Source organism: Eretmochelys imbricata, chromosome 2 (genome assembly GCF_965152235.1).
Source record: "Eretmochelys imbricata isolate rEreImb1 chromosome 2, rEreImb1.hap1, whole genome shotgun sequence".
Classification (NCBI taxonomy): Eukaryota; Metazoa; Chordata; order Testudines; family Cheloniidae; genus Eretmochelys; species Eretmochelys imbricata.
This window is the reverse complement of record NC_135573.1, coordinates 249,338,992-249,363,890: the sequence shown is the minus strand read 5'-3', so window position 1 is coordinate 249,363,890 and position 24,899 is coordinate 249,338,992. Positions and strand designations below refer to the sequence as shown.

The window sequence follows — 24,899 nt, the reverse complement described above, 5'->3', positions numbered from 1 at the left end:
AAAATAAAAATTCAGTTAATTAAAATATACAAAATTGTTTATACTGCGACTTTACATAACACACCATAAGAGCTCCAAAATAAGCAAATTTGGTCTAATATATTTCTCAATGTACTTGTATTTGATAGACTATCAGGGTCTGTCCTGTCACTTTATACTGTCATGTGAGTTTCTATCTTTTATAAGAACACAGAAAATTATGTTCCAGTGTTAAAGTTCTGTATATTCCTAGAAACGAAAAGAAGAAATGAGCTTCAGGGCTAAATTTTCATCCTTCTAGTACTCTTGCTTGATTTACTCCTTACTGAAATATTTTCCATAAGTATATTTATATGCATGCACCTCATACTTGATGCTACCCTTTATGTCTAGGTATGATGCGTGAGTGATTTTACATATCATGCATGCTATAATACTTTAGGTATTTTTAAAATTTCCCAACTTGTCAGATTACTTAGTCACAAAAAATGATCCTGTTTTTTGTTCATTAAACGTAGCTTATTAGATTCCACTGTTCTAGAGTGTTGCTATGTCAACACCATAATAAGACAAATGTTACTTGTGAAAATTGTAATCTATTAAATATCAGTGTGTAGGTCATATACAGAGTCTGAAACACATAGCTACATCATATACAACATAGTATACATATATGTGAAGATACAAGACTGGCAAGATGGTCCAACAGAGAAACATGACTCCAGTGGAGTCCTTCAATCAGATCCTATCCACAAACAATTTGTTTTTGGCAGAATCAATTTGCAAATTATTTGTTAATGGTCAACTGACATGCATTATTTTTTAAAAGCTATCTCAAATCATAAATGAGTAGAATCAGACCTTCCAAACCACTGAGAATTTTACCATTGGCTTTGATAAGGGAAGGACCAAGCCATTATTAAGAATAAATTTTACAACAAAATATTTCAATACAGTTTCCTCTTATTTATCTGTCAAGACCAGCTATCTGGGTTCTGCAAAATCTAAGGACATCACTCCCCACTTGAACTGATAGTATTCAGTGTTTTTAATGTAAACACTGAATACTATCAGTTCAAGTGGGGAGTGATGTCCTTAGATTTTGCAGAACCCAGATAGCTAGAATCTTGAATGCAGACCTAGAATCCACCCAGAACCCACTAGAATCTTGAATGCAGACCTCAGGAAGTACAAGGATGATTTTATTGTCTTAAGGTATCACTTTCTAGTATGTCTTAACACAAGTTCCTTTACTTCACTCTTTGAGGAAGTAAATATGTTCTTCTGTGCTGCAGTGAAACAAAACTAAATACCCCTAAAAATGATATCAGGATAATAATAACGGAGCTTACTGAGATCAGCATCAGATATTTGAACTTGCGCGTTTAGCCTCAACCACAGTGATGCTGCATGGACCACTATCAGTGATGCAAAACAATTATGTTCACTAGCAAAGTTCTCCAATTCATAATATGAAACAAGCAAAACGACTTAACATCTCTTTGCACAATTCAGCTACATAGTTACATAGACTACATAGACTACATAGTTGCAGTCACCAGCATACACTGTCATTACATTAATAAATTGCTTACTAATGGGAGCAGTGACAACTAAGATGTGCACTTAATAGCACTGTTTGCAGGCTGCCCCCAATGCCTGTTTTTCTCTGGGTTGTGTCCCAAAGGCTTCAAAGTGCACAAGAAAAATCTGCTCAGTGTTGTGAACTAAATCAAAGAGTATTTGCTGAAGATTCCTAAGACGCTTCTGCCCTAATGTCATGGAAGGAAGAGTGAGCTTGCCCAATACTACATTTGCTTTCCAAAGAAGATCAAAGCAACAGGAACAACAGATGCAAACATGAGAGAGAGAAGGGGAAATAAGGACATCTCTTTAATGATCTCTGAACTCCTACACTGATTTAACCAGCTGCTATGCATATAATTGGACAAGAATATGAAAAGTATAAAAGGTACACAAAAACAGACAGTCTCTATGCATAAATTGTGTTTTATGTACATATAGCATTTGACAAGATATACTACTACAATTAAATTTGAAAAACTGCTTGACCACAGCCTTGCAAAGCCAGGTTGCATCTTTTCTTTGCAAATGGACAAATTAAGTCTGAATAGCACATTTATCCTTCCAAGTGTTTGAACATTCCTATTATAATACTTTAAAAAAAAAAAAAGTGACTGGCAGAACAGCTACAGTTAAAGGTGAGCTGTTTTCATTATATAACCTTCTAAAAATCAAGAATTATAACTCAGACATTTCAAATTTTTTTGGGCTACTAACTGACAGGCTCTTGGAAGGCCAATTTTCCCCCTAAATTTTAAATGGTTTGGAACTTTTTATTTATAGGTAGTTCACACACATTGCATATATAAGAATTATTCCTGCTAGGAAAAATAACTGATTCTTCATAGCCAAGCTACATTTCATAACATTCATTCTGCCTCAGCGCCCTACGCTGCAGGCTACGTGCACAGCATGGCTATTACACAGACTTTGTATAGTAAGATTTGCATTGTAACTGTCACAGATCTGATACAATATCAACAGACTGGATTGAATCCAAGCTCCCGCTACTAGTGTCTTAGAAGGATAACAGTGAATATGTTTTTCCATTGACAATACAGTTTGTCTATTTTCTCCCCATCTGGTATCACAGCACACAGACTACAAGGAGACCCCAAGTGTTGAAAGAACCCTCCTATCTTCACATGTGAAAATAAAGAATAAGAAGGGAGGAAAATCTTGAATGAATTAAGTTAAATCCATAATGTTTTTGTTAAGACTAGAAAAAGTAGGTCAGTCGTGTTTATATGAAAATAGGACCCAACTAAAATTTTGACAAGTATTTGCAATAGAGTTCTTCCTACTTAAGACTTGACCATTGTTTTTATCAACTGATTTTCTCTCTGCACTCAATAGCACAAAAATTAAATCTGATGCCATTTAAGCTGCAGACAATAGTACATTATCCATCTGTAAATGCCTTAAACTTCAGCAGACATGTATTCTGAGTCTGTACAGCCAATATTAGATTATGTCACATATTTATTAACACATTGGAATAATAAAGTAAGCGGATAGCTAGGAAACAGTTTTAAATTGATAACGTAAGAAGAGTTTATATCTGAGTTTCTTGTGTCCAATTTTCAAAGCAACTTTCTGGGACTCTTTTCCTCCCCAAATATTAGTATGGCCTGCACAGTTGCCTTTAGGAGTGCCAGAGAAGATCCGACAAAAAGGTAACTTAAGGTTTTTCCTGATATTTGTTTTGATGATACAATGCAAAATTTCCATCCCTCAAATATTACAGATATGTCTTAGAATTAGTGGGATTCCATGCAAAATTATATTTACTCTTAAAGGACAGGGGCTCAATCTTGCTCCCATTTAAATCACTGGGACTTTGTCACAATTTTATTGGAAGGAGGATTAGGCGCTACAAATACACCTTGCTAAATCACTGCTGGTTGAAAGTAGCACGAGAATCACCAAAACTGTCTGAATATTTCATTTGGCTTCAGTTCTGGGGGCTGCTCCTGCTGCCACTGAACTCAGCACCAAAACTCCCACTGACTTCATTGAGAGAAAGGCCAGGCTTTTAGGAATCTCTGCATCTAGAGCCAAATCATTTCCCCCCCTTACCCCCCACTCATGACAGTAGTTCCACCAGAAACCAGTGGGACTACTTAGGAGAATGAGGTTAGCAGGATTTAGTCAATGGCAAAGGATATCAATTTGATCTCAATACTGAAAAACTGAACATATTGTTAGCATTTTCATATTTTGTTTCACAAAGCAGATCCTTAGATCTTATTTGTAGCAAGTTTTTTTTAATATAAAAATCTGACAAGAAGAAATGAAGCGCACATTTCATTTAGTGTCTGGATTACAGATTCTTATTAAACAAACCAGAGCTCATTATAAAATCAATATCAACTTAACCACCATGCCCCCAAGAGAAATGGCAAAAAAGGTCACTCCAAGAAATTCAAACAATTTTCCTGCTGGAAGGGCACGATTTTAATTACAGATACTATTAATTAGAACTGTTACTGGGAAGACTGTCCTGTTAATTATCACAAATTCAGTTTCAAGTGAGATTTTATAACCTGGAGGGCTTTTAAAAATACTAAGAATTATTTTACTCATGTTTAAGTGAAGAAAAAGATTGCTTAACTATTCTGAAGTCAATAGCAGGTTTCCTATTTTAAACCCCTCTGCGCCTCCAAAACAAACCCCACACCTTACATTGACACGGTCTTCTTGACCACAGGCAACAAAACTAGTTTAGCTACATATCACTTTAGATAAGCTATTACCAGCAGGAGAGTGGGGTGGGGGAAGGTATTTTTTCATGCTTTGTGTGTATAAAAAGATCTTCTACACTTTCCACAGTATGCATCCGATGAAGTGAGCTGTAGCTCACGAAAGCTTATGTGCAAATAAATTGGTTAGTCTCTAAGGCGCCACAAGTACTCCTTTTCTTTATACTTTGTCTTGGAGGACACGGCCTCACTTCACTGATAAGCGCTAACTCACAGGCTCTCTCTCCCCCCTTGATAAACCCAGACTTTGTGGTGTAGTTTTAAGGTTTTTCTTTCAGAATTAGATATCTTCCCTTTGCTTAGAACTAAAGGTGAAGCCATTCCATTGAAATGCTAATAGCTATGTGTATGTTTGAATTCACTAGTTCTTTGTTGAAGAATTCTCTGGACTGCTTAGCACCTCTCTTTATAGGAGGAAATCATCTTTAACATGATTACTGAAAGACTTCAGAACTTTTGAGTGAATTTATCCCTTTTAAGACTTTTAGTCTCAAACTTCCAGCTCTTGCAGTTTACCATAATATAGAAAGAGCACTGTTTAATCTTCAGTAGAACAGGGAAGTAAAAATAAATGTAAGTAGCTTTAATTCAAAAGCACCACTAAGTAGAATGTATTTCATTTTTTCAAGTGCAGAGAATTAACAGTAAAGCAATAATATCTACATAAAATAGCATTCTAAATGTTTTGGGGCGCCAGACATGTAGTTGCAGGCAGTAACACCTACATTTTCAGACAGATATCTAACCAGGAAATAAACACTGATTATCCTAAAGAAACCTCACAACTAGGCAGTTGTCTCTTAGCCAAATGCACGCTCAATATTCCCATTGGTTTCTGATTTATTGCAGAAGATTCGCCTGAAGCATCCCTGCCTTACTTGGCCCACATCTGCTTCCATTATGCTCATAGAAACAGTCCTGGGTTTACCTCCCCATCTATCAGCATTATATTTCACTTTATCTGAATAACGGCAGAAGGTGGCAACGGATCGGGTCAAAGGCTCCTTTCATATCAGACCCTGAAGAAGTCGATGATTCAAAGAGAGAGCCATCTTCCGACAACTAAGGGCGCAAGCCATTCCTCAGAGCCGGTGAAGAGTTCGGCTGTGACCTGTGGCGGGGGCCGGCAGAGGATGGATATTGGGGTGGTTTTTCGGAGAGTTCCAGTGGCAACTATTTTATGGTTCTAATTAGACGCACGTGTCCAGCAACTGCAAGAACTGGGAAGATTAACAGCCCGCCGTGACAAGCAGGTAGCAGGGCATCTGCGGGGACGTGACTAGGGTGGCTCCGAGCCGGCGTTGCAAAAAATAAAACCACCCCCTCCACTCGGAATAACGGACCTCTCCCCCTTGGGGCGGATAAATAAGGGGTTTAAGTGTCTGGGGGGAGAAATAAAAAGCAAGGGCCGGAGGCACCGCCCGGCCTTACCTGGTAAGCAGCGGTGGCATCTGAGCTGGTGTCGGTGCCCAAAGCGGACAGCTTCTCTTTCAGCCTGTGGTGCGACTGATGGCGGAGGCAGTAGAGGACCCCAGAAGCAACGAGGACCCCAATAATGCAGGCGATGGAGAGAAGGGTGAGGATGATGAATTTGGTGGAGTCTTCGTCTTCCGCGGCGCGGTGAGGGAGAAGCTTCAGTTTGCTTTTCTGTTGGAGAGAAAGAAGCAGCGACTCAGCATTTGCTCTAGAAACTTCAGAGGCGCGGAACTTCCCACTGGAGGGAGGGAAAAAACACTTTTAGCTCTGCGGGTTTACGGCGGCGCCGGGAAAAACCCCACAGGGGCAAAGTTTCACTCAAGCCCCAACCACGCCAGGATGGAGGGAACCGGGCTCAGCAGAAACCAACGTGGCACGGGAAGATGGCAGCGTTATTTTTGGCGTGTTCAGGTGAAGACCAAAAATAAAAAGGAGAGCGCGTCCCTGCCCCGGGTACCTTGTCTCATAACTCTGTACACCTGTGCGTAGCTAATGGATTGAGACAACGTCTTCCGGTCCTACCACGGGAGAGTCAGAAAAAATATTCCCAACAACAATCACTTCACGCCTGCCATAGTTGTCTGTATCGTGGACGGTTTCCTTTCTGGGTTGGGTTTGGGGGTTTTTTTAGTTAACCCAGGACAAGAAATCCCTCCGATTGAATGACCGGCCATCCTGAAAACCGTTCAGCTTGCTTTTCAAATAATAGTGCTCACAACCCGTTCTGAGTACCTCAATCACCAAGAGACATTTTAATTGTTATTTGGTATATGGGGTGGGGGCCTTATAATCAAAGATCCGTTTTTTTCTCTCGAGTGAAAAACAAAACTACAAACCAAAAAGTAGGTGCGTTAACTTCTGTCTTCTGTAGAAGAAAAAAAGTAACAAACAATTCCAAAGTCCTCCAGATTTATTTTTTTAAGCCATAGGAGAGAATCCTTCTGGGACATTTCACTTGTCTCCATGTGCTAAAAAGTTGTACAATAATTTCCCCTCATTAGCTTCATTATAAGCTATATTAGCAACAATTAAAAACGCAACATGAAAATGAAAAGACCAGGCAGGCAAATTGCAGCAAGACATTTGGCCAGCATTCCCCTTTTCACAATTACCAGGGAAATGAATTGAAAAGCACGCCCCTGCCTCAGTCCTGGTTGCTACAAGATGAGAACAATTAGCAAGCTCCTTTCCACCACCTAATTTCGCGTGGTAACAAAATGGATTTTTCCCCATGAATGCCTAGCCGGCCTATTCATTATTTCTCCTCTATTAGTAATTTTCTGCTCCGTATGCAGATAGCCAGCTCTTAATTTCCTCCTGTCTTGCAGTGTACACAGTGGCTCTTATGTCAGGCCCGGTCCATTTTTATCTTGTAATCATAAAGGCCACCAAAGCAATTATCGCTGGTCTTGACTGTAAAAGCTTGTCATTAATTAGCCTCCTTGCCTTCACAGTGCCGCGGATTAGCTGGAGCTGGGGCTGAGTTAATGGAAATGCAGGTTCAATAAGACTCCCAGATTTTCTTGCCTGGCTGCGCTGAGCAGAGGAGGACTGCTAGGTCTGCAAGCCCCGGGGGGTGGGGGCAGGAGCAGGAGCGGGGATGAGCACACAACGGGTTTGCCGTGCGTGTGCGGCTGCAAAGCCCCCTCCTGCCGGCGCCCGAGCCAGCGGCGCTTTTACGGCGCGGCTGGGGCCGCAGCAGCGCTGGGGCCGGCGTTCGCTGCCTCCTCTCCCGCCCGGCCACAGCTGCTTCCTTCCCGGGAGACGGCACACCCGCGCCGGAGCGCTGGCCCCGCTGCCTGCCCCTCCTCCAGCCCCCAGCGGCCCGGAGCGCCGGCAGGCAGCGAGCCGAGCGCGCTAGCGCCTGGGCAGGGGCAGGCACGGGGCGTGGTGCCGGGGGACCCGCTCGGTGCAGGGAGCCACCGCCGCGCGCTGCTGCTCCTGCTCCTCCTCCTCCTCCAGCGCCTGATCGGCCGAGCGCGACACCGCCTTCTCCACAGCCCCCCAGCGCGGGGTACCTCCCCCCCGCCCCCTGAGCCGCAGCCAGCCCGGGCTCCGCGCTGCAGCCTGCTCGCTGCACGGCCTGGCTCCGCCAGCCGGACTCCCCTTCCCTTCTCCTCACCCCCGCCCCAGCTGCCTCTCTGGCGGAGACAGCCTCTCCCCAGCCGCGCTTGGGCCACCTCTCCCTGCTCCAGTCCCCAGCTCAGCGGCAGACCCACCTCCCCCTTGATACGAGACGGGCCCGGATTTTCAAAGGGGGCTCGCGGAGCGGAGCAAGCCCCCCGTTGGTGGCAAGGGAGGGCAGCTGCAGCCAGGCCGAGGGAACTCCCCGCCTCCCTGATGCCCGCTGCGGGCCCTGGGAGTTAAAGGCTTTTCCGCTCTGCCCGTAGCATGTCAGGGAGAGGACTCGTCCCCCTCTGGGCAGAGGTCGGGCTCTGCAGCTACACGGGACATTCCGGGGAACGACAGCGCCCTGCGTGCCCCCCGTTCCTGCGCTAGAGGACCGAGATTTGCCGCGCCACAGTGTTTCGCCTCCCATCGCAGAGCGAGGGGTTTTTCCAGGCTGCCCAGCCCGGCCATCAGCAGGGCTTGGGGCTCGGTTCAACGGAGTGCAACAGCCCCTGGCAGCGCCAAGGGCCAGCCCCGGGCCTGGCCAACGCCCCAGACGTGTGCTCTCCAGCAAGGGGCCACCTGCCAACTCTTGACTCTTCCTCCCAAGAGAAACTCTGGCCAGCAAATGCCTCTGTCTTAAACAGCGGCGCGAAAAGCGTGCCCCACACAGCACAGCATCCAGAGACAACGGGACGGCCAGGTCCACTCTCTTCCCAGGGCGGAATTGATCCCTACAGCTTATTTCCCAGTGCTCTGTCCATTACTTTTAAAAGTCTCCACTGTGTGCAGACGCGCAGCTCAGTCTGACTACGCAGCCACTTAAAGGGACACCATCAACAAATCTAGTCGGTCAAAAAGGACTAGCATTAAAAGCAGTTTCAGACCCTGCCCTGGCCCCCCTGAGCTCCCCCCGTCAGTTTCTGGGGTCTCCGCTGTTGCTGTGTGAAAGACCCCCACAAACAACAGGGGAAAGGACAATACAGGAGAAAGGCGAAAATAACCAGGCGAAGTGCTGTCAAATGACTTCAGTAAACAAACTCAAAAGACGGACAGAAATATCTGTCCCTTTTCTGCCTACGTGAATGTGCAAACCAATGGCCACCTTTAAAAAACGTAGCCTTTTTTTGTTTGTAATCGTTAATTTTGAATATCGGAGTAACACATTTCTAGCCCTCTCTGTGGGTCTGCAGATTTAGTTTTCAAATACCCTGGTAATTTCCATTCAAATAAATCAGGGCTTCCAAAGGTAGCTTGAAATCAAAGGAAGAGTACACTACGCGCCAAGGCATATATTTCAAATATGTACGGAGATTTCTCCGCTAGACCGACTGTAGCGTGAAAAAGGCACAAGGGCCACGTATCCTTCTAAAGAATCACACTGATGAATACTTCAAAGTGGATGATGAAAACCTCCTCGGTATCAGTCAGGACGGATCCAATTACATGGCACCGGCCCATCTGAGATATTCTGCAATTAAAGGGGTCAAATCAAAATCACAAGAACCTCGATGCTTTCAGAAACCTGGCCACACTGATCATTTCCAACAGGGAGTCTTGCTTAAACATGAAGGCGTCGCTGTTGTCCATTTACTTGGATTTGGGGGTGGGATGGAAGCTTCCATTACTCTGTCATAATTTCTATCTACTTAAATTCCTTAAGCGTTCCCCTCTCGGGCGGTTCCTTAAAGGGGAAAGTCATGAAGCCAAATCTTGCTCGCCTTTCCCACACGAGTAATGCCTTGATTTCAGTGGGGCTACTCTCCTAGGGCGAGGGCGAGATTTGGTCCAGAGCTGCTGATTTCTCCCCAGTCACCTGAATGCCAATGTTTCTCCTTTCGGTATGTTGCAGTTCCGGCTGGCATTACTTTAACCCCCAGAGACCTGGGCTTTGCTCTCTCTCCTGCGCTCGCGAATAAGAGCTACAACACGGGAGAGCAGAGATGCAAACACCACTTTCGCTGAAATGTTCCCATCCAAACACCTGATGGTCACCAGGCTCTAAATGCCCGATCTCGCTCACACTGAAGTCACTTGCTGCTCTCCTACTGGGAGCAAGAGCGGCCCACAGATTATCCGAAAAAAAACCCCAAAACCAAAAACGGATATAGCATTGAAAGTGAGAGCCCAGACTCCTCGATCCGGAGCGCGGGGTAGTACGGGGGAGAGGAGGGGGAGCCACTGCCTGGCTATGGGCTGTTCGTGAGGCAACCATGTAGTGTTAGACACCATCCTTTAGATACCCTTCACAATAAGGAGTAAGCGTTTCCACTACAACGCAGAGAATTGGAGGCGACATACGGTGTAGTAGAATTAGAAGGGTTACCAACTTTGAAGTTTAAAAGGCGCTAAAATGAAATGGCATATACAACGAAAGGAAAGAGTGATCTGGGTCGGGCCATCAGTTTCTAAACTAAACTAAGCTCCCTCTGGCAGTTATAGAAAACCAAGGGAGCTTTGTTTCCAAACTGATGGCAGGACAAGGCCCAATACTAGCCAGTTCTTGTCTTAAGAACACTTAACTAACTGTCTGTTGATACGTTTGCTTTTCTAGCAGCATCGCTGTGCAAAGGACACCAATTCATATTTAGTGATTTCTTAAAAGTATACAAATACATGATTTTTGATCACCAGACAATGTGACTGGGTAAAATAAGTGCACGCTGGCTTTTTAGCTTTGTGAGTTTTCTGACTAAAGGTTCAGTTATAAATGATGATCCTGGATTTGACTCCATCTCATACCCTCCCACCAACCCAGCTCCCATCAGCCAAGAACTTGGAATTTTCCCCATTTGTCTAAACCCCTGGATTTCTTTCTGAGATTCTGCAACCAGGCCTCAGCCAGGAACAGAACCCAGGGTTACTTAGAGGCGTCCCGTCAGTCTTGACTTAAAATTGAAAGAAACAATATTTATGAATTTGACATTTACAGTCGGATCTCTTTCAAAGCAGGACACCTCTCTCCCTCGGCCAGTTCACTTTACGATGGCTTATGTGCTGTGGGGGGTGAGGAGGAGGAGGGAAAACAATAGCTGTTGCATAACAAGAAAACCAAATAAATGCTCTTTTGTTCCAAGGTTTAACAAATCAACTGATTATAGAATTTAGCCATCATTAAATAAGACACACGTAACTATGGATTATCAAAAGAATCTATACAGCTGGAGTACACAGGATATTTCTTCTGAAAGATCTTTCTCCTTGGAAAATATTGTAATATCATAGAAACATTGGTATATGAACAGCTGATGGTTTAGGAAGTTAGTTTAAATCGGAGCATTTCCGAGATTCATATCCACTGTACTCATGCTTTTAAATGGTCATGGTCCGTGCTTTAAATGCTATAAAAGCATGTATGTATTTTGTCTTAGAACAACATCAGTCCTACTATTTAGATTTCAGTCAAAAATATTTTAACTGCATCATTTGTATAGACTTTTCTAAGAGGGGGAAAAAGCGCTCAAGACCTGAACCTTTGTGGATTTTTTTTTTCTGGTAAACTCACTGGATCATCCACCACACACTTTATATAAATTTAAAAATGTACAGGCATATTTAAAAGTCACACTGCTATAAAACACTAACATAATCAAAACCCAACATATTACTCTATTGTGTTATCTAAGGTTGCAGCCACGTAGATATATGTATCTGTAAGTCTTCACATTTCAAACGCAGCGAACGTTTGTAAATATTTAATGTACAGTTTCATGTACATAAGTTCCTATGCCACGTTTGGAGCGTGGGGAAAACGCTCTGAAGCGATAGAGTATGGCTCATACGTGGTGATGTAAACCTTCCAGATAGATCAACACCATTATTTATTTATTTATTAATGTATTTATTTATAGCTTCAAGATAGAAGGCTAGATTGTGAGGTCCTTACTTGAGCAAAACTCTCACTGAAGTTAATCGGATTTTTGTTCTAATTAAAGACGGATGAATTTGGGCTAGGGTTTACCAATCTCAAAAGTTATTTCTAGGTTGAGATAAGACCTATTAGTCTGCCAATTATTCTGTTTTTTTCCGCTAGTTTGAAAGAAAAAAGTATTAATTAACATTCATTTTACAAAAAAATAACATACTATATATTTCCTGGAAAACTTTGAATTCTTTAGCTGGAGTCTTTAAATTTGAGCATTGCGTCTCCCTTATATATTAAACAATTCATTTATGAGCATAAATAAAAATGAAAAGCAAACTACTTCGTCAGCAGGGGCATAAAACTTTATAATATAATTTGTCTTAAAATATTACAAAGTTAAAAACTGAAGAGTGCTGTTTTAATTTGGAATTCACTACAGAATCTAATAAATGAGAGAAGTGAGGTGGAAATAATCACGTATTAATTCTCTGCATTACAAAATCTTTTCAGGAGCTATTATCAGAGCAAGAGGCATTGTGGTTTGGATTCAGGGTGGGAGAAATCCTTTGTGCAACTGAAAGCTATTGTTCCTCTGTACAGATGAAATTGTACTTGCAAATATGCCATTCAAGCGGGGGGGGGGGGAGAGGGGGCAAGGTGCTTGGGCAGAAGAAAAGAATTATCCAAGAAAATAATTGTTCTTAACAATAAACTTTCCTGAAATCAAATTTAGGTTCAGCGGTTTCAAAAAAGGATCTGTTGCTAACATTTTCGGGAACTGGCATTAAAATAAAACAGACCGTTAGACCTTTTTTTATGTATCAACTTCTTAATACTGGCAACATAATGAGGGAGAATGTCTGTCGGTGTAAAGAAATCTGAAACTCAGAATTGATTTTTAGTAAATTCCCCACTTAAGCTGGTTGGGTCACAGTTCGAGAAACATGTTAAGTTTTGCTAGGTAGAAAAAAAACAGAGATGAACAACTCTACAACAGGACAAACATGGCGACTCTAATAAAAAGATACTTGCAGGAAATTTTCACAAGATATTTGACTTCAGTAAAAACGAGACTCAACAACAACAACAACAAAAATGATAACGATTCTCTTTCCTTTGGGGGGGGGGCTCTTGCTTGTCCCATTTACACATGCACTCAGAAGCAGTTAAATTAGCGTAGCAGGGCCTGAAGGTTTACATGTTCCATGCACACAGTGTTGTTTACTTTGGATACCTCCACTCAAAGCTCTATAATCGAACGTATTTGTTGGTGTTTTAAGGTACTATTCTTTAGTGTTGGCAAGAGATTTGTGGATAAAGACTTAGCTCTCCTCTCATCCGACCCTCCCCCTACCACTCCTCTAAAAAGTCCTACTTGCTGCTAGGATATTGCTTTAACATCATTTTCAGCAGATGCCAGTTCATCACCTGAAACGAGGTCAATTGAACGCTTTGACTTGGGGGACTGAGATCGGATGGGAAGGTACTTTTTTCTTCTTTTAGGCTCTACATAGGAGTCGGAAAGATTAGACAAAATCGACACGCACAAAAGGCAGATGGATTTCTGCGAACTCCAGCTTATTCAAATCACTGAGAAAGGTCACTGCAAAGAGCCACAGATCTATTCATTTGAAGGGGCACAATGATCCTTCCTCAACCTTCAACGCCACAAAGCACTGTGGAGTTTCTCTATACCTTTTAGTGGGATTAATATCCCGAACAATGACTGAATAAAATCAAGAATTCAGCGAGTTCAAAGATCCCTTGATCAACGGCAGATACTTTCCTCTCGTTTCTTAAAGGCAATACACAGAAGTGAAGTTTTGGTTAGATTTAAAAACACACACTGTAGTTTGTATTCTACTATGCAGTGTGATGCTATTTTAATTTAAAAGATGTCAAAATACCCAAAATAAGTTTGTAGCGTGGAAGGTACAGCGTTGAGAAAGGTGAAATTTGGAAAGCTTCAATATTTGCTTTAAGTGAGTGACACAAAAACTGCAACAGAGTTTAGGCGTTGTTGAAATAAGAAGCGACCAGGATGTTGGAAAGATAACCAGGAAATTGAACTGAATACATGATTGTATAGAATGTGTGTATACAAGATACACATGATTTGCACACTTTGTCTCAGAGATGCCAACGATGTAAATAACGAAGAGGAAGTGAAAGAAGTGGGAAACCATAAAGAAAAGAGGAATGGGTCCAAACTTTAGTTCCCATTCTGTAAGGACTCGACTAACTAAGGAGCAAATGGGAAAAGACAGAAGCGCTGGGTGCAGTGACTTGTAAATCTAACTCCCCTCCTCGTGCTTTCCCCACAGAGCAGAACAGATAAATACAGGGATTTATGCAATATGCCCTAGTTAGGGTTGTCAGAGCCAGAACCGAAAGGATGTTCAGCCATAGCTGAACTCAATACAATACGTTCAACAAGAACGTAAGAAGAAATCTCAGACTTTGCCAAAGCTGAATAATGCTGATTTTGAAGGCATATAATTTAGGAATTAAACAGAATGCCCCCTTTGAGCACCAACACGAGATACTGTCTGGATCCCACATAGTCAATATACAGGGCGCCGCTGGAATAATTTTACTGTGGAAATGGCCCATCCCACAAGGTATCAGGTAACCATATATAGTTTTAGATGACGAAAATAAAAATGAAAAGCTACAGCAAAAAGATCTGAGCCCAACGAACATCCGATCCATTGCTGCACGATTTGCAACAACTTTTGGTTCTACTAGCTACAGATTGGAAACGCATTCCATTCATTTTCAAGAAGGTCTTTCCTCGGTTTTTGACACAAAGAGAGCGAGACACAAACTTGAAGCGGTTAATGTAAGGAGCAGGAATGGAAAGTAAGTGTCCTTCATCCAATAGGCTCTGAGAGAGCAGTGCTGGTGGTGGGGGAGGAAGGCAGCCAACAAATCGGAGTGGTCACCCTTCCAAACTCTCCAATTTAGCTGCCAACACGTTCAACCAGAAAATCCAAACGGAGAAGAGGAAAAGACCTCTTGACAAGAGAGGAAAAAAAGGATTTTAAACAATGAGCAAACAGAGTAGACGGCAAAGTAGCAGCAGCCACTCTTTTGTCTTTAACTTCCGAGCTCTTAAAATATCGCACAGAGACAACGCGCTGCAAAGGGAGGAAGTCCTGTGCCCTGCCGTGCTACAGTTACAGAAAGTGGCTTTCGTCCTGGGGTAAAACCCCGCCGCGGCACTGCCCTTTGCCACCCTTACCCCAGGGACGGGTTGTGTTGTAGCAGAGAGAGGAACTCAAACCGGGTCTGGATGGGCGGCCGTCCCAAGCAGGCATGCATGCAGCTTGCAGCCCAGCTCCCCGCCTGTTTTCAGACCTGCAGCTCACGGCGTCTATCGGTTTGGATAAAAAGAGGTGTCTCCCCCCACCAAGCCTCCCCTCCTGCTCCCCCCTCCACAAACACTAACCACCCCCATAAACACACCGACCATCTCAGATTCAGCCCAACCCCGGGCAGCTTCCTCCCAGGGACAGCTCAGACCGTCTTTTACCTGCTGCCATTGTGCGCCTAGCGCTGGAGAAGGCTGCGGAGGGCCCCTGTCCTGGAGGGCTAACGCACGCCACCGGGGCGAGCAATCCTTCTTCTTTGCCAAACTTCTTCCTCTCCCCCCGCTCCCTTCTCACCAGACACAAAGGCTGGCGGAGAGCGGGGCTCGCCGCTGCGCCAGCGCGGCTCGGCTGCAGCCTGCCCAAGCCCCCATGCCCCCGGGTGCGGCAGGCGGCGGAGGAGGACGGGCGCTGTGGCTGTCCCCGCGGAGCTGTCCATCACCGCAGGGCGCTAGGCGTGTGCGAGAGATTCCGGAGCGCCCGGGCTCTGCCCCTCCTTATATTCGCCCGCTCGCAGCCCCTGTCGGCTGCAGCACATGGCCCATCCACCGGTTACTATAGCGATGCCTCCTCTCCACATGTTGCTGACAGCAATTGGCTAAGGAGGCCTGGGCCGTTAATAAACCCTTCGCCGGAGTGAGACTATGAATGGACATTGGCTTTGTCACTCATTTGTAAAGCTGCTTGGGGTTTCTGCTTCCCCCCCCCCCCAATATTTTTTGTGCCACTCTTGCAAGATGGAAGCGGAGGGGAGAACAATGAGGGAGCAACCAAAAAAAAAAAAAAATTAAAACCAAGGAAAATCTAAAGATCATTTGCATGAAAATAACGCAAAGAAATTTGCATCGTCTCCTCTTGCAAAGATTTTTCCCTAGGAACCCTCCCCCCAAATAAATAATAATTAATACTGTTGTTATGTAATAATTAATAAATAAACCACAACCACAAACGAAAAGAAATTCACTCAAACTTGGGTTCTATAAAATCGTCCCCATATGATGCATCTAAATATTTTGCATTAAAAAGATACCTTTAGTAAACTGTAATACTTAAAAAAATCTTAGTTTATCATGAATTTTAAGCTTAGGCTTCTCGCCACATTAGCAAACTGTTTGGACAAATAACCTTAGGGCCAGTGTGTTTGTAGAACTCTTAGCTAATACAACATGAATTATTATATTATTTATAATAATAAAGGCACTTAATTATTCATGACCAGAGATGAGAGCCCTCTTGTGCTAGGGGCTGTACAAACACGCAGTAAAAAAGCACTGAAGAAGAGACAAAGGAAATTGTTTAGAGAACTATTAACTTATTTGTTCACGCAGTACGCTGCCAACTTGGACAGTTACACTAGTTTTTGGGAGGTGTCCAAAAGCATAAAAAATGACACTCTCTCCAAATCTTACTGGCCTAACCCACACTCAAGTAGGCGTAGCAGGGAGACTCCTGGGTTAAACTGAACATCTGTTTGCAGAGTGCGCTTGAAAGCCCCACAGCTGCACCAAACAGGAGAAGAAAGCAAGCTCGGGGAAAAGGGGATCTTGTCAGATGCAGCTGACAAGTCTTTGGGAGGGCTCTTTAGTCTCTCCTGCTCTCGAAACCCGAAGGTCCCCTCCCGCCTCCCCTCTTCCATTGTTTCCCCCCTTGCTACGACAGCTGGAGATGGCAGGCCCAAGCAGGGCAAAGCGAGTCCTTCCCTAACGACCCCTCCTCTCCCCCTTTCAAGGGCCCCTAGCTGCAGAAGGAGGCAGCCGGGCCTCTTCCCTACAGCCCCTGTAGCGCTGCCTTCTCCTCCAGAACTGGACCCAGATGCAGAGAGGCCAAAGACCCTCCTGCTACACACAGTCCCGCCGAGAGGCTCCTTTCCCTGCGCCTCCCCAGCCAGAGGGAAGCACATCCTGAGCCTTCCCCACTTCCTTCACCGTCACAAATCTCCCCCCTGAGCAGTTCCAATGCAACTATGGCAGGATTTCCCCCACAACCCCCCGAGGCCAGCTGTGCAGAGCAGATCGGGTGCTCCGAAACCCAGATACACTTCGAAGGGGTGGGGTTCCATTAGGCTTGGGGGGGGGGGCAGGAGGTCTCACACTGGGGCAGTCTGAATGAGACTGTACGTGTCTCACTGAAACAGAGCAAACCCTTCCTCGCCCGAGAGAGGTTTTACATGACTCGGGACTAGGGAGGGACAGCGAGTGAGCTGCTCCCCCCGCCACGGCTGCTCTGCTGAGCCGGTAGGAAACTCACAAGCATAGATATCTGTTCATAAGAACTAATCCTCCCCCCGTCTGTTCACAGACACATTAATATCTATACACACCCCGCACCCAGCACTAGCTGCCGCCGGGCTCCCCGCGCCCCCCTCCCCACTCAGGTGCCGTGGAAACGCGAGTCGCTCCAGTTCTCTCCGTGGCACGTGGTGCTGAGGCGGCGATGACGCCGCCAGCAGCGGGGGAAGGGAGGAAGCGGAGAACGTGAAGGCGATGATGCCGCGTGTCCTCCCTCCAACCCGCTCGGAACGAGCTCCCCTCGCAACCGCGGCCGGCTCGCCCCGCCCCGCCCCGCCGCCGGGAAGAGCCGGGAGCCGCAGGGGGCGCTCTGCAGCCGGGGCGCGCCACTCGCCGCCCCGCGCGCGGCTGCCCGTCGCTGCCGAAGGCAATGGACGGGGCGGCGGGGTGTGAGCCCGGCACGGGGATGGGAGCGGGGGGGCGGGCACGCCCCGCTGGCTTGCGGGGGGAGACTCAGCTACCGCCGTGGAGGGAAGAAGAACCTGCCCGGGCCGGGATAATTCAAGCCTCCCGCCCGGGAAGAAGCAGCCAGGCTGGGGGAAGGGGAGAGCTGCCCGGCAGCTGGCGGGGGGTGTCTCCGCCCTGCCCGGGGGGATCGCGGAGGTCAGAGGCAGCGCAGCGAGGGGCCTCGCTCCGCGGAGCTGCGCCGGGAAGCCCCGGCCTGGCTCCCGCTTCACTTTACACTGCTGTGTCCACACACATGCCCAAAGGGGAGCGGGGGCGTTGGGCCGCAGGCCGCATACACTCACCCCTCCACGAGCGCTGTGACCTTCCCACTCGTGCCTGTGGGGAGGGGGCAGGAGAAGAGACCGGGTTCGGTCAGTGGGAGGATCGGGTTTGGCTGGGGAGGGGGAAAGGGAAGGGAAGCAAACCGGGTTCGGTCAGTGGGAGGATCGGGTTTGGCTGGGGAGGGGGAAAAGGAAGGGAAGCAGACCGGGTTAGGTTAGTGGGAGGATCGGGTTTGGCTGGGGAGGGAGAAAGGGGCAGACCGGGTTCGGACAGTGAAGGAATCGGATCTGATGGGGAGGGGGAAGGAGAAGAGACCGGGTTCGGTCAGTGAGGGAATCGGGTTTGGCTAGGGAGGGGGAAGGAGAACAGACCGGGTTCGGACAGTGAGGAAATCGGATCTGATGTGGAGTGGACAGGAGAAGAGACCGGGTTCGGTCAGTGGGAGGATCGGGTTTGGCTGGGGAGGGGGAAAGGGAAGGGAAGCAGACCGGGTTGGGACAGTGAGGGAATCGGATCTGATGGGGAGGGGGAAGGAGAAGAGACCGGGTTCGGCCAGTGAGGGGATCGGGTTTAGCTGGGGAGGGGGAAAGGGAAGGGAAGCAGACCGGCTTCGGTCAGTGGGGGATCGGGTTTGGCTGGGGAGGGTGAAAGGGAAGCAGACCGGGTTCGGACAGTGAAGGAATCGGATCTGATGGGGAGGGGGAAGGAGAACAGACCGGCTTCGGACAGTGAGGGGTGGGGAAGGGAAGCAGACCGGGTTCGGTCAGTGAGGGGATCGGGTTTGGGTGTGGAGAGGGAAGGGAAACAGGCCGGGTTCGGTTAGTGGGGGATTGGGGTTGGGTGTGGAGGGGGGAGAGGGCGCAAACTGGGTTTGGCCGGGGAGCGATTCAAAGAGCCGCAAGGTGAAATGGGCGCTCTCCTCCCCAGTCCCTGGCATGCAGCAGCGGGCCAAGTGCAATTGCAACAGGGCAAGGGGAGCGTGTCGCCTGCTTTGCCTTCACGAGTGGGTCCTGCGCCCCGGCTGGGGAGTTCAGTGCTGGGCTCTCGCTCCGGGGCAGGACTGTGAGGCAGAGTGCATGGCCCTCACGCCAAAGCAGGGTCGTGAGAGTAGAAAGCTGGGGTGCAGGGAGGTGGGTTAAAGTGACTTAGCCCCCCCCAGGCAAGAGATCCCGCCGAGTTGCCAGCCGCGGCCTCCCTCCCTTCTCTCCCCAGGGAGCAGAGCCTCTGCCTGGAAACCCTGTAGCCCGCTCTCCGAGCATGCCATGTGCAAGCCGGCCCCGGCCTGCACAGCCCTGACAGCACAGCTCAGCCCCAGCGGGGGTCCTACACTTCCCGCCGCCCGCGGCTCCACTCTCACTCCGGCTGCTGTGCAATCTACAAGACAGAGCAGCTATTACCCTAATGTACTGACACAGCAATATCTGTACAATTATCGATTCACAATCAAAGGACTTCGCTGGCTTTCTAAATGGCAGGAGAGCAATTCATTGGGAGCATGGTTCTTATAGACTTCCTCCCTACAGTGTGCGATCTGCAGCCAGCGTCTTGATTGCTATCTGGTCCTAGCCACTAAGCACAGAAAGCAAACAAAATAAGAAGGCAAACCATGTCTCCACAAGCACTATCATCACCACATGGACAGTTCATTTCAATCCACAGGACACAGGACATAAAAGTACCATTTTAGTTGACTGCACTGAGGCTGGGTACCATTTTCAAAAAGAAGGCGCGCACGCACGCGTTCATTTTTAGACGTAGGATTACCGTGCACATTTACAGAACATGACTTTTTTGGCAATAATATTTTCAGGAAGGGAAAGAGGGTAGCCACTTTATTATCCTATTTCAACCTGACTACCATCGCTACACAATGGGAAATGCTTAGATTTCCAAAGATGGATGCAAACCCATTCATCTATCACCGACATTTAACCAGATACATTTTTAGCACACATTACACATTTGTGTTTTGTTAATGTATGTCTTCAACATGACATTTTTAGTCTTCTCCTATCATTATATTGTTCTGGTAATATTGTAATAGCATACACGATTGGATCACTAACCTATATTTTTTAAGCTCAGAGATAAACGGACCTGTCAAGGACTTCATTAAAAGGACATATTTGTGTTGTGCAAATGGATCCTTTTAGTGAACTGTTTCAGAAACTGATAAAGAATTCTGTTAGCGTTGTAGCTTATTTTCCTTATTTACAAATCCTTTAATTGTTGCTTTTAGGAAAAATATTGCATATTTTCAAAATCGTCAGACAATGCATTATTTGAACACAAAATTAACTTGGCAACAGTATCATGAGAGAAATGGGTATTTAAAAATACTTATTTGAATTACTTTTTTCAAATAATAACATCTTTGGACTTAATTTAACAATAAACCAGTTTATATGATTCCCATTATTTCTTTGACATAGAAGAATTTTAAGCATGAGGCAAAACATAATTGAGAGATATGTTATATAGATTAAATTATTTTTGTGTAGAATAAATAATGAATGTATTCTTTTAAAATAGGATGTTTTGTCAGATATAATAAACATAATATAAACATGTTCAGTCTATGATATATAAATTATCTAAACAATCTGACTAGTTTTAAATGATTTCCATATATGATTCAAAGCTGATTTTAAGGCATGTTCTGCAGTTATTTGTAAAACTTAATGTTCTGTGATAAAATCTCATTTTCAATTTAAGGAACCCAGAACTGCTATATAAGATACTTAAGTGATTTAAATATACTAAATTATCTGAGAAAAAATGTATTTTTAAACAAGAAGGTGAAAGAATGACATCAGCAATAATTTTGTCAGTAAACATTATTTCTTGTTTGCCTGGAATAAACTTAATTTCTAAGTGAAAAACAAACATATCTGAGACACAGTCTCTATTTTTACTAAATAAAACAAATAATATTTTGAAAGGTAATGCAGGCTAATAGTCATCCAAATTTAAGAGCTGTATTTGAAATATTTCTATATTCAAGATCTCAAATTTAAATATGAACATTTTGGTTACATAAATCCACTAAGGTTACAGAACAAAAAGTTATATTCAGAAACCGCAACCTCTAACATTCCAATAATATTAATAGTTGATTACTATATTTTAAAAATGGCATTGAAATGTTTCTTAACTTTTCATGACTTCTATGACCATAAATCTTACTGAAATGCTACATTTTAGATTTAATTGTGTATTACTGAAAATGCACATATGAGGTTTTGCATTAAGTACACTGCTCTCTCCCTAAAGGAAGTCTGATAGTGCACTAACCAAACAACAAATGAAAATAAATGATGCTTAGGCTTTGTTTAAAAGTGTTGTCTAACATCCTTTGGAGCCTTGTTATTTAAATGCAAATCCTAATATGCTGCATAGGCCTTTTCAAAGATATTTTCTGTCCCTGGGGATTTTAGGATGAATCAAAGTTGAATTTCATTCATTCCCATGAACAAAAATTCTCTTCCAAATATTTGTTTCAGCTTCATATGCATCATGTACAATCCAGTTCTTCAAAGTAAGTAATGTTTACCTTACTTTGACACATTTACATGCTAAGAGGAAGATAGATACTCTCTGGAATTAAAACAGTAAGTCTCCTGGAGAGAAAAGTCCATTTCCAAATTATGTTCCTAGGATTAGTTTTTAATTCACATTTTTAAGATCCATAATTTAGTGAATTTTATACACTATACTAGTAGAACAAGGAGTATGTCTCTTCTTTTCCCTTGTGCTTTGAAGAGCTGCACAAAGACACTTCCCACCCCCAACAAACTCCAGAGCGCTTACCTTAACATTAAAAATATGATTTCATTTTGCCTCAGATTTGAACCTAAGTAATCTATTTTAAGTTTTTCAAACAATCCACTCAGTTCAAGCTGGATACGCTACTTCAGAAACAGTTAAAAAATCATTAATTAAGAGGGCATCTAACACCCCCCACCCCTTTAATTTAGTGGAATTAATATAATTCCAATGAACAAAACAGCTTTTATGGCTTCATGTGAGCAAACAAACCTGGATACAAATTTCAATGATGATTAGTTCACTCTCATAAATTGTGTTCACATTGGGGTTTTTGTTTGTTTGTTTTTAAAACATTAAAAGATAAGAAAATTTTTTTCCTCAGTGAAGACTGAAATCAGCCTGCCTGAAAAAGGCCAACTCAATGCTAGAGCACGTTGACATTGTCCCTCTGAAAGCAGCATTCTGGTAATATATAGTTTGTAGAGACAGCCAGTGGTATAAACCTTGCTGCCTTTATAGATATTTTTAAACAAGTTGTGGTGTTTAGATGTTGCTTGTAATTATTAGAATTGGGAGCACTCGCTGTTGGGAGTCTGAAAGGACAGGAAACAGGAAGGAGGGGGAGAAGTTGAGAGACTGGGAGAGAGCTACAGAGGGTGCAGCAGCAGCTTGGTAAAGAGGTTTCCACTTTGAAAATAAAGTCCTCTTGAAGTTTGTTAGTACCTTGCCTGGTTGATACAACATTTTGGCAACGAGGATGGATCTTCTGCCTCTCAACCCATCTGCACACTTTCTGCAAAGCCCAGGTGAGCCTCCAATTGCTTTTACTACCTGGATCCATATGTTTGAGACTTATCTGCTTGCAAACAGTACTACAGAGATTTCTGAAGTAAGAAAGCATGCTCTGCTAATCCACTGCCTTGGAGGAGAAGGGCAGCATATATTTTACACTTTTCCCCTTGCAGACGATAAATATGAGACTGCACTCACTGCATTAAAGAATTTTTTTGTGCCAAAAGTGAATGTAGTAGCTAATCGCTACAGATTTCACCAGCATGAGCAGAAACCAGGGGAAACTATAATGCATTATATTGCTTCCCTGAGGAGTCTGTAATTTGTGACTTTGAGAATATGGCAGATGAGATGATTAGAGACCAGCTCATTGAGAAAACAACCATGCTTCATGTAAGAGAACATTTACTTCTAGAACCACAACTTACACTAGAAAACGCAATAACCATTGCTACTCAGATTGAGTCAGCTACAACTAAAGCCAAAATAATGAGCATGGATACAGGAGGCACCGTCCAGGCTGTGACTCCTTTGCAGAAAAGTTCACTATCACTGCAGACACACAATTGCAAGAGGAAAACTAATGAAAAACCACTGAATCAGCAAATTCAAAATACAGTAAAAGCATGCTTTTGCTGGGATACCCACAACACCATGCAAGCTACACAAGATGTCCGGCAAAAGTAGCTCAGTGCAATCATTGCAAAAAGATTGGACATTTTGCTGAAGTATGTCGCAGTAGCCAGTTCAATCAACAGGTGCATGAGTTACAATACCAGATGTTACTGTGCTGAGCGTGGACAAAATAACTACTGCACATATTCCAGAACAGATAAAGTGCACTGCAAATGTTTCCGCCATACCCTCAGGCAAACCACACACTATTCAGCTAATGTTGGACACTGGCTCAGCAGTATCTATACTACCTGATTCCATCTATCTGCATTACTTTAAAGATGTGCCTCTTACTGAACCCAAACTTCACTTGGTGTGCTATTTGAAAAACCATATTCCAGTACATGGCTGCCTGCCAGTAATAGTTACTTTTGGTGATTGCTCTGTAACTGCAGAGTTCTACATTGTCCACAAAGGCACTCCTATCCTTGGCAGAGATTTATTGGCTGCTTTAAATCTCAGGGTAGTTAATGGATGAATTGATCTTCCTCAGCAAAGCACTCTTGCGGTTCACACAACAGTTTCAGCTGGGACCCAAAATCAGGTTGAGAAGAAACTTGGCTGTGCTTATGGGTTTCTGTATAAAGTTAAAATGCGGAATAATGTGTGCCTGTATGACAGAAGTTACGGCGCTTACCATTTTCAGCCAGGGAAGCTGTTTCAGAGGAACTTAGAAAACTTGTTCAAAAGGACATTATTGAAGAGATCGACTCCTCGGAATAGGTTTCACCTATAGTAGTGACGCAGAGGAAGGGTGGAGGCATTCACCTTTCTGTGGACTTAAGGAAGCCAAATAAAACTGTTGTGATTGACAGCCATCCTCTTCCTCACATAGAAGAAGTATTTGCAGAACTCTGTGGAGCAAAGATGCTTTCTACTCTTGATTTGCAGAGTGCATACCACCAGGTTAAGTTGCATGAAGATAGCAGAGACCTCACAGCATTTATTACACATGAGGGACTATTTCATTTTAAACGTGTTCCATACGGTCTCGCATCTGCCCCAAGTGCCTTTCAAAAAAATGATGTAATTGATTCTGAAGAATCAACATGGAGTTCAGTGCTATCTGGATGATATTATCGTGTTTGGAAATACTTCTGAGGAGCATGACAATAGCCTGCAGTCTGTACTAAACTGCATCAGCACAGCAGGCCTCTAGCTCAATAGGTCCAAATGCAAATTTAGACAAACTGAACTCTCCTTTCTGGGGCATACAATTTCATAGGCTGGACTAAAACCTGATCTAGATCATATCCTGGCAATTTCAAATGCTCCTCCACCAACAGATTTGCAAACCTTACGTTCCTTCTTGGGTCTTACCTCCTGGTATGCAAAATTAATTCCCAATTATGCTTCTGTCATTGAACCGTTACAGGAATTACTACAGAGAAGTTCAACCTTAGTGTGGACAATGGATGCACAAGCTAGTTTCAAAACGGTGAAAGACTTGATTGTACATAGTCCAGTACTTGCACTATTCAGTCCTGTGTTGCCCACAATT

The 24,899-nt window shown here is 44.5% G+C and overlaps 1 protein-coding gene across 1 annotated transcript in view; it reads right to left on the bottom strand.

Moving 5' to 3' along the window:
• PTPRN2 (protein tyrosine phosphatase receptor type N2) overlaps positions 1–24,899 on the bottom strand; it is a 1,032,194-nt gene that overhangs the window by 113,964 nt on the left and 893,331 nt on the right. Inside the window, exon 13 of the mRNA XM_077809485.1 lies at positions 5,757–5,972. Within this exon, the coding sequence (XP_077665611.1) occupies positions 5,757–5,972 (216 nt within the window). The remainder of the gene's footprint in view (positions 1–5,756; positions 5,973–24,899) is intronic.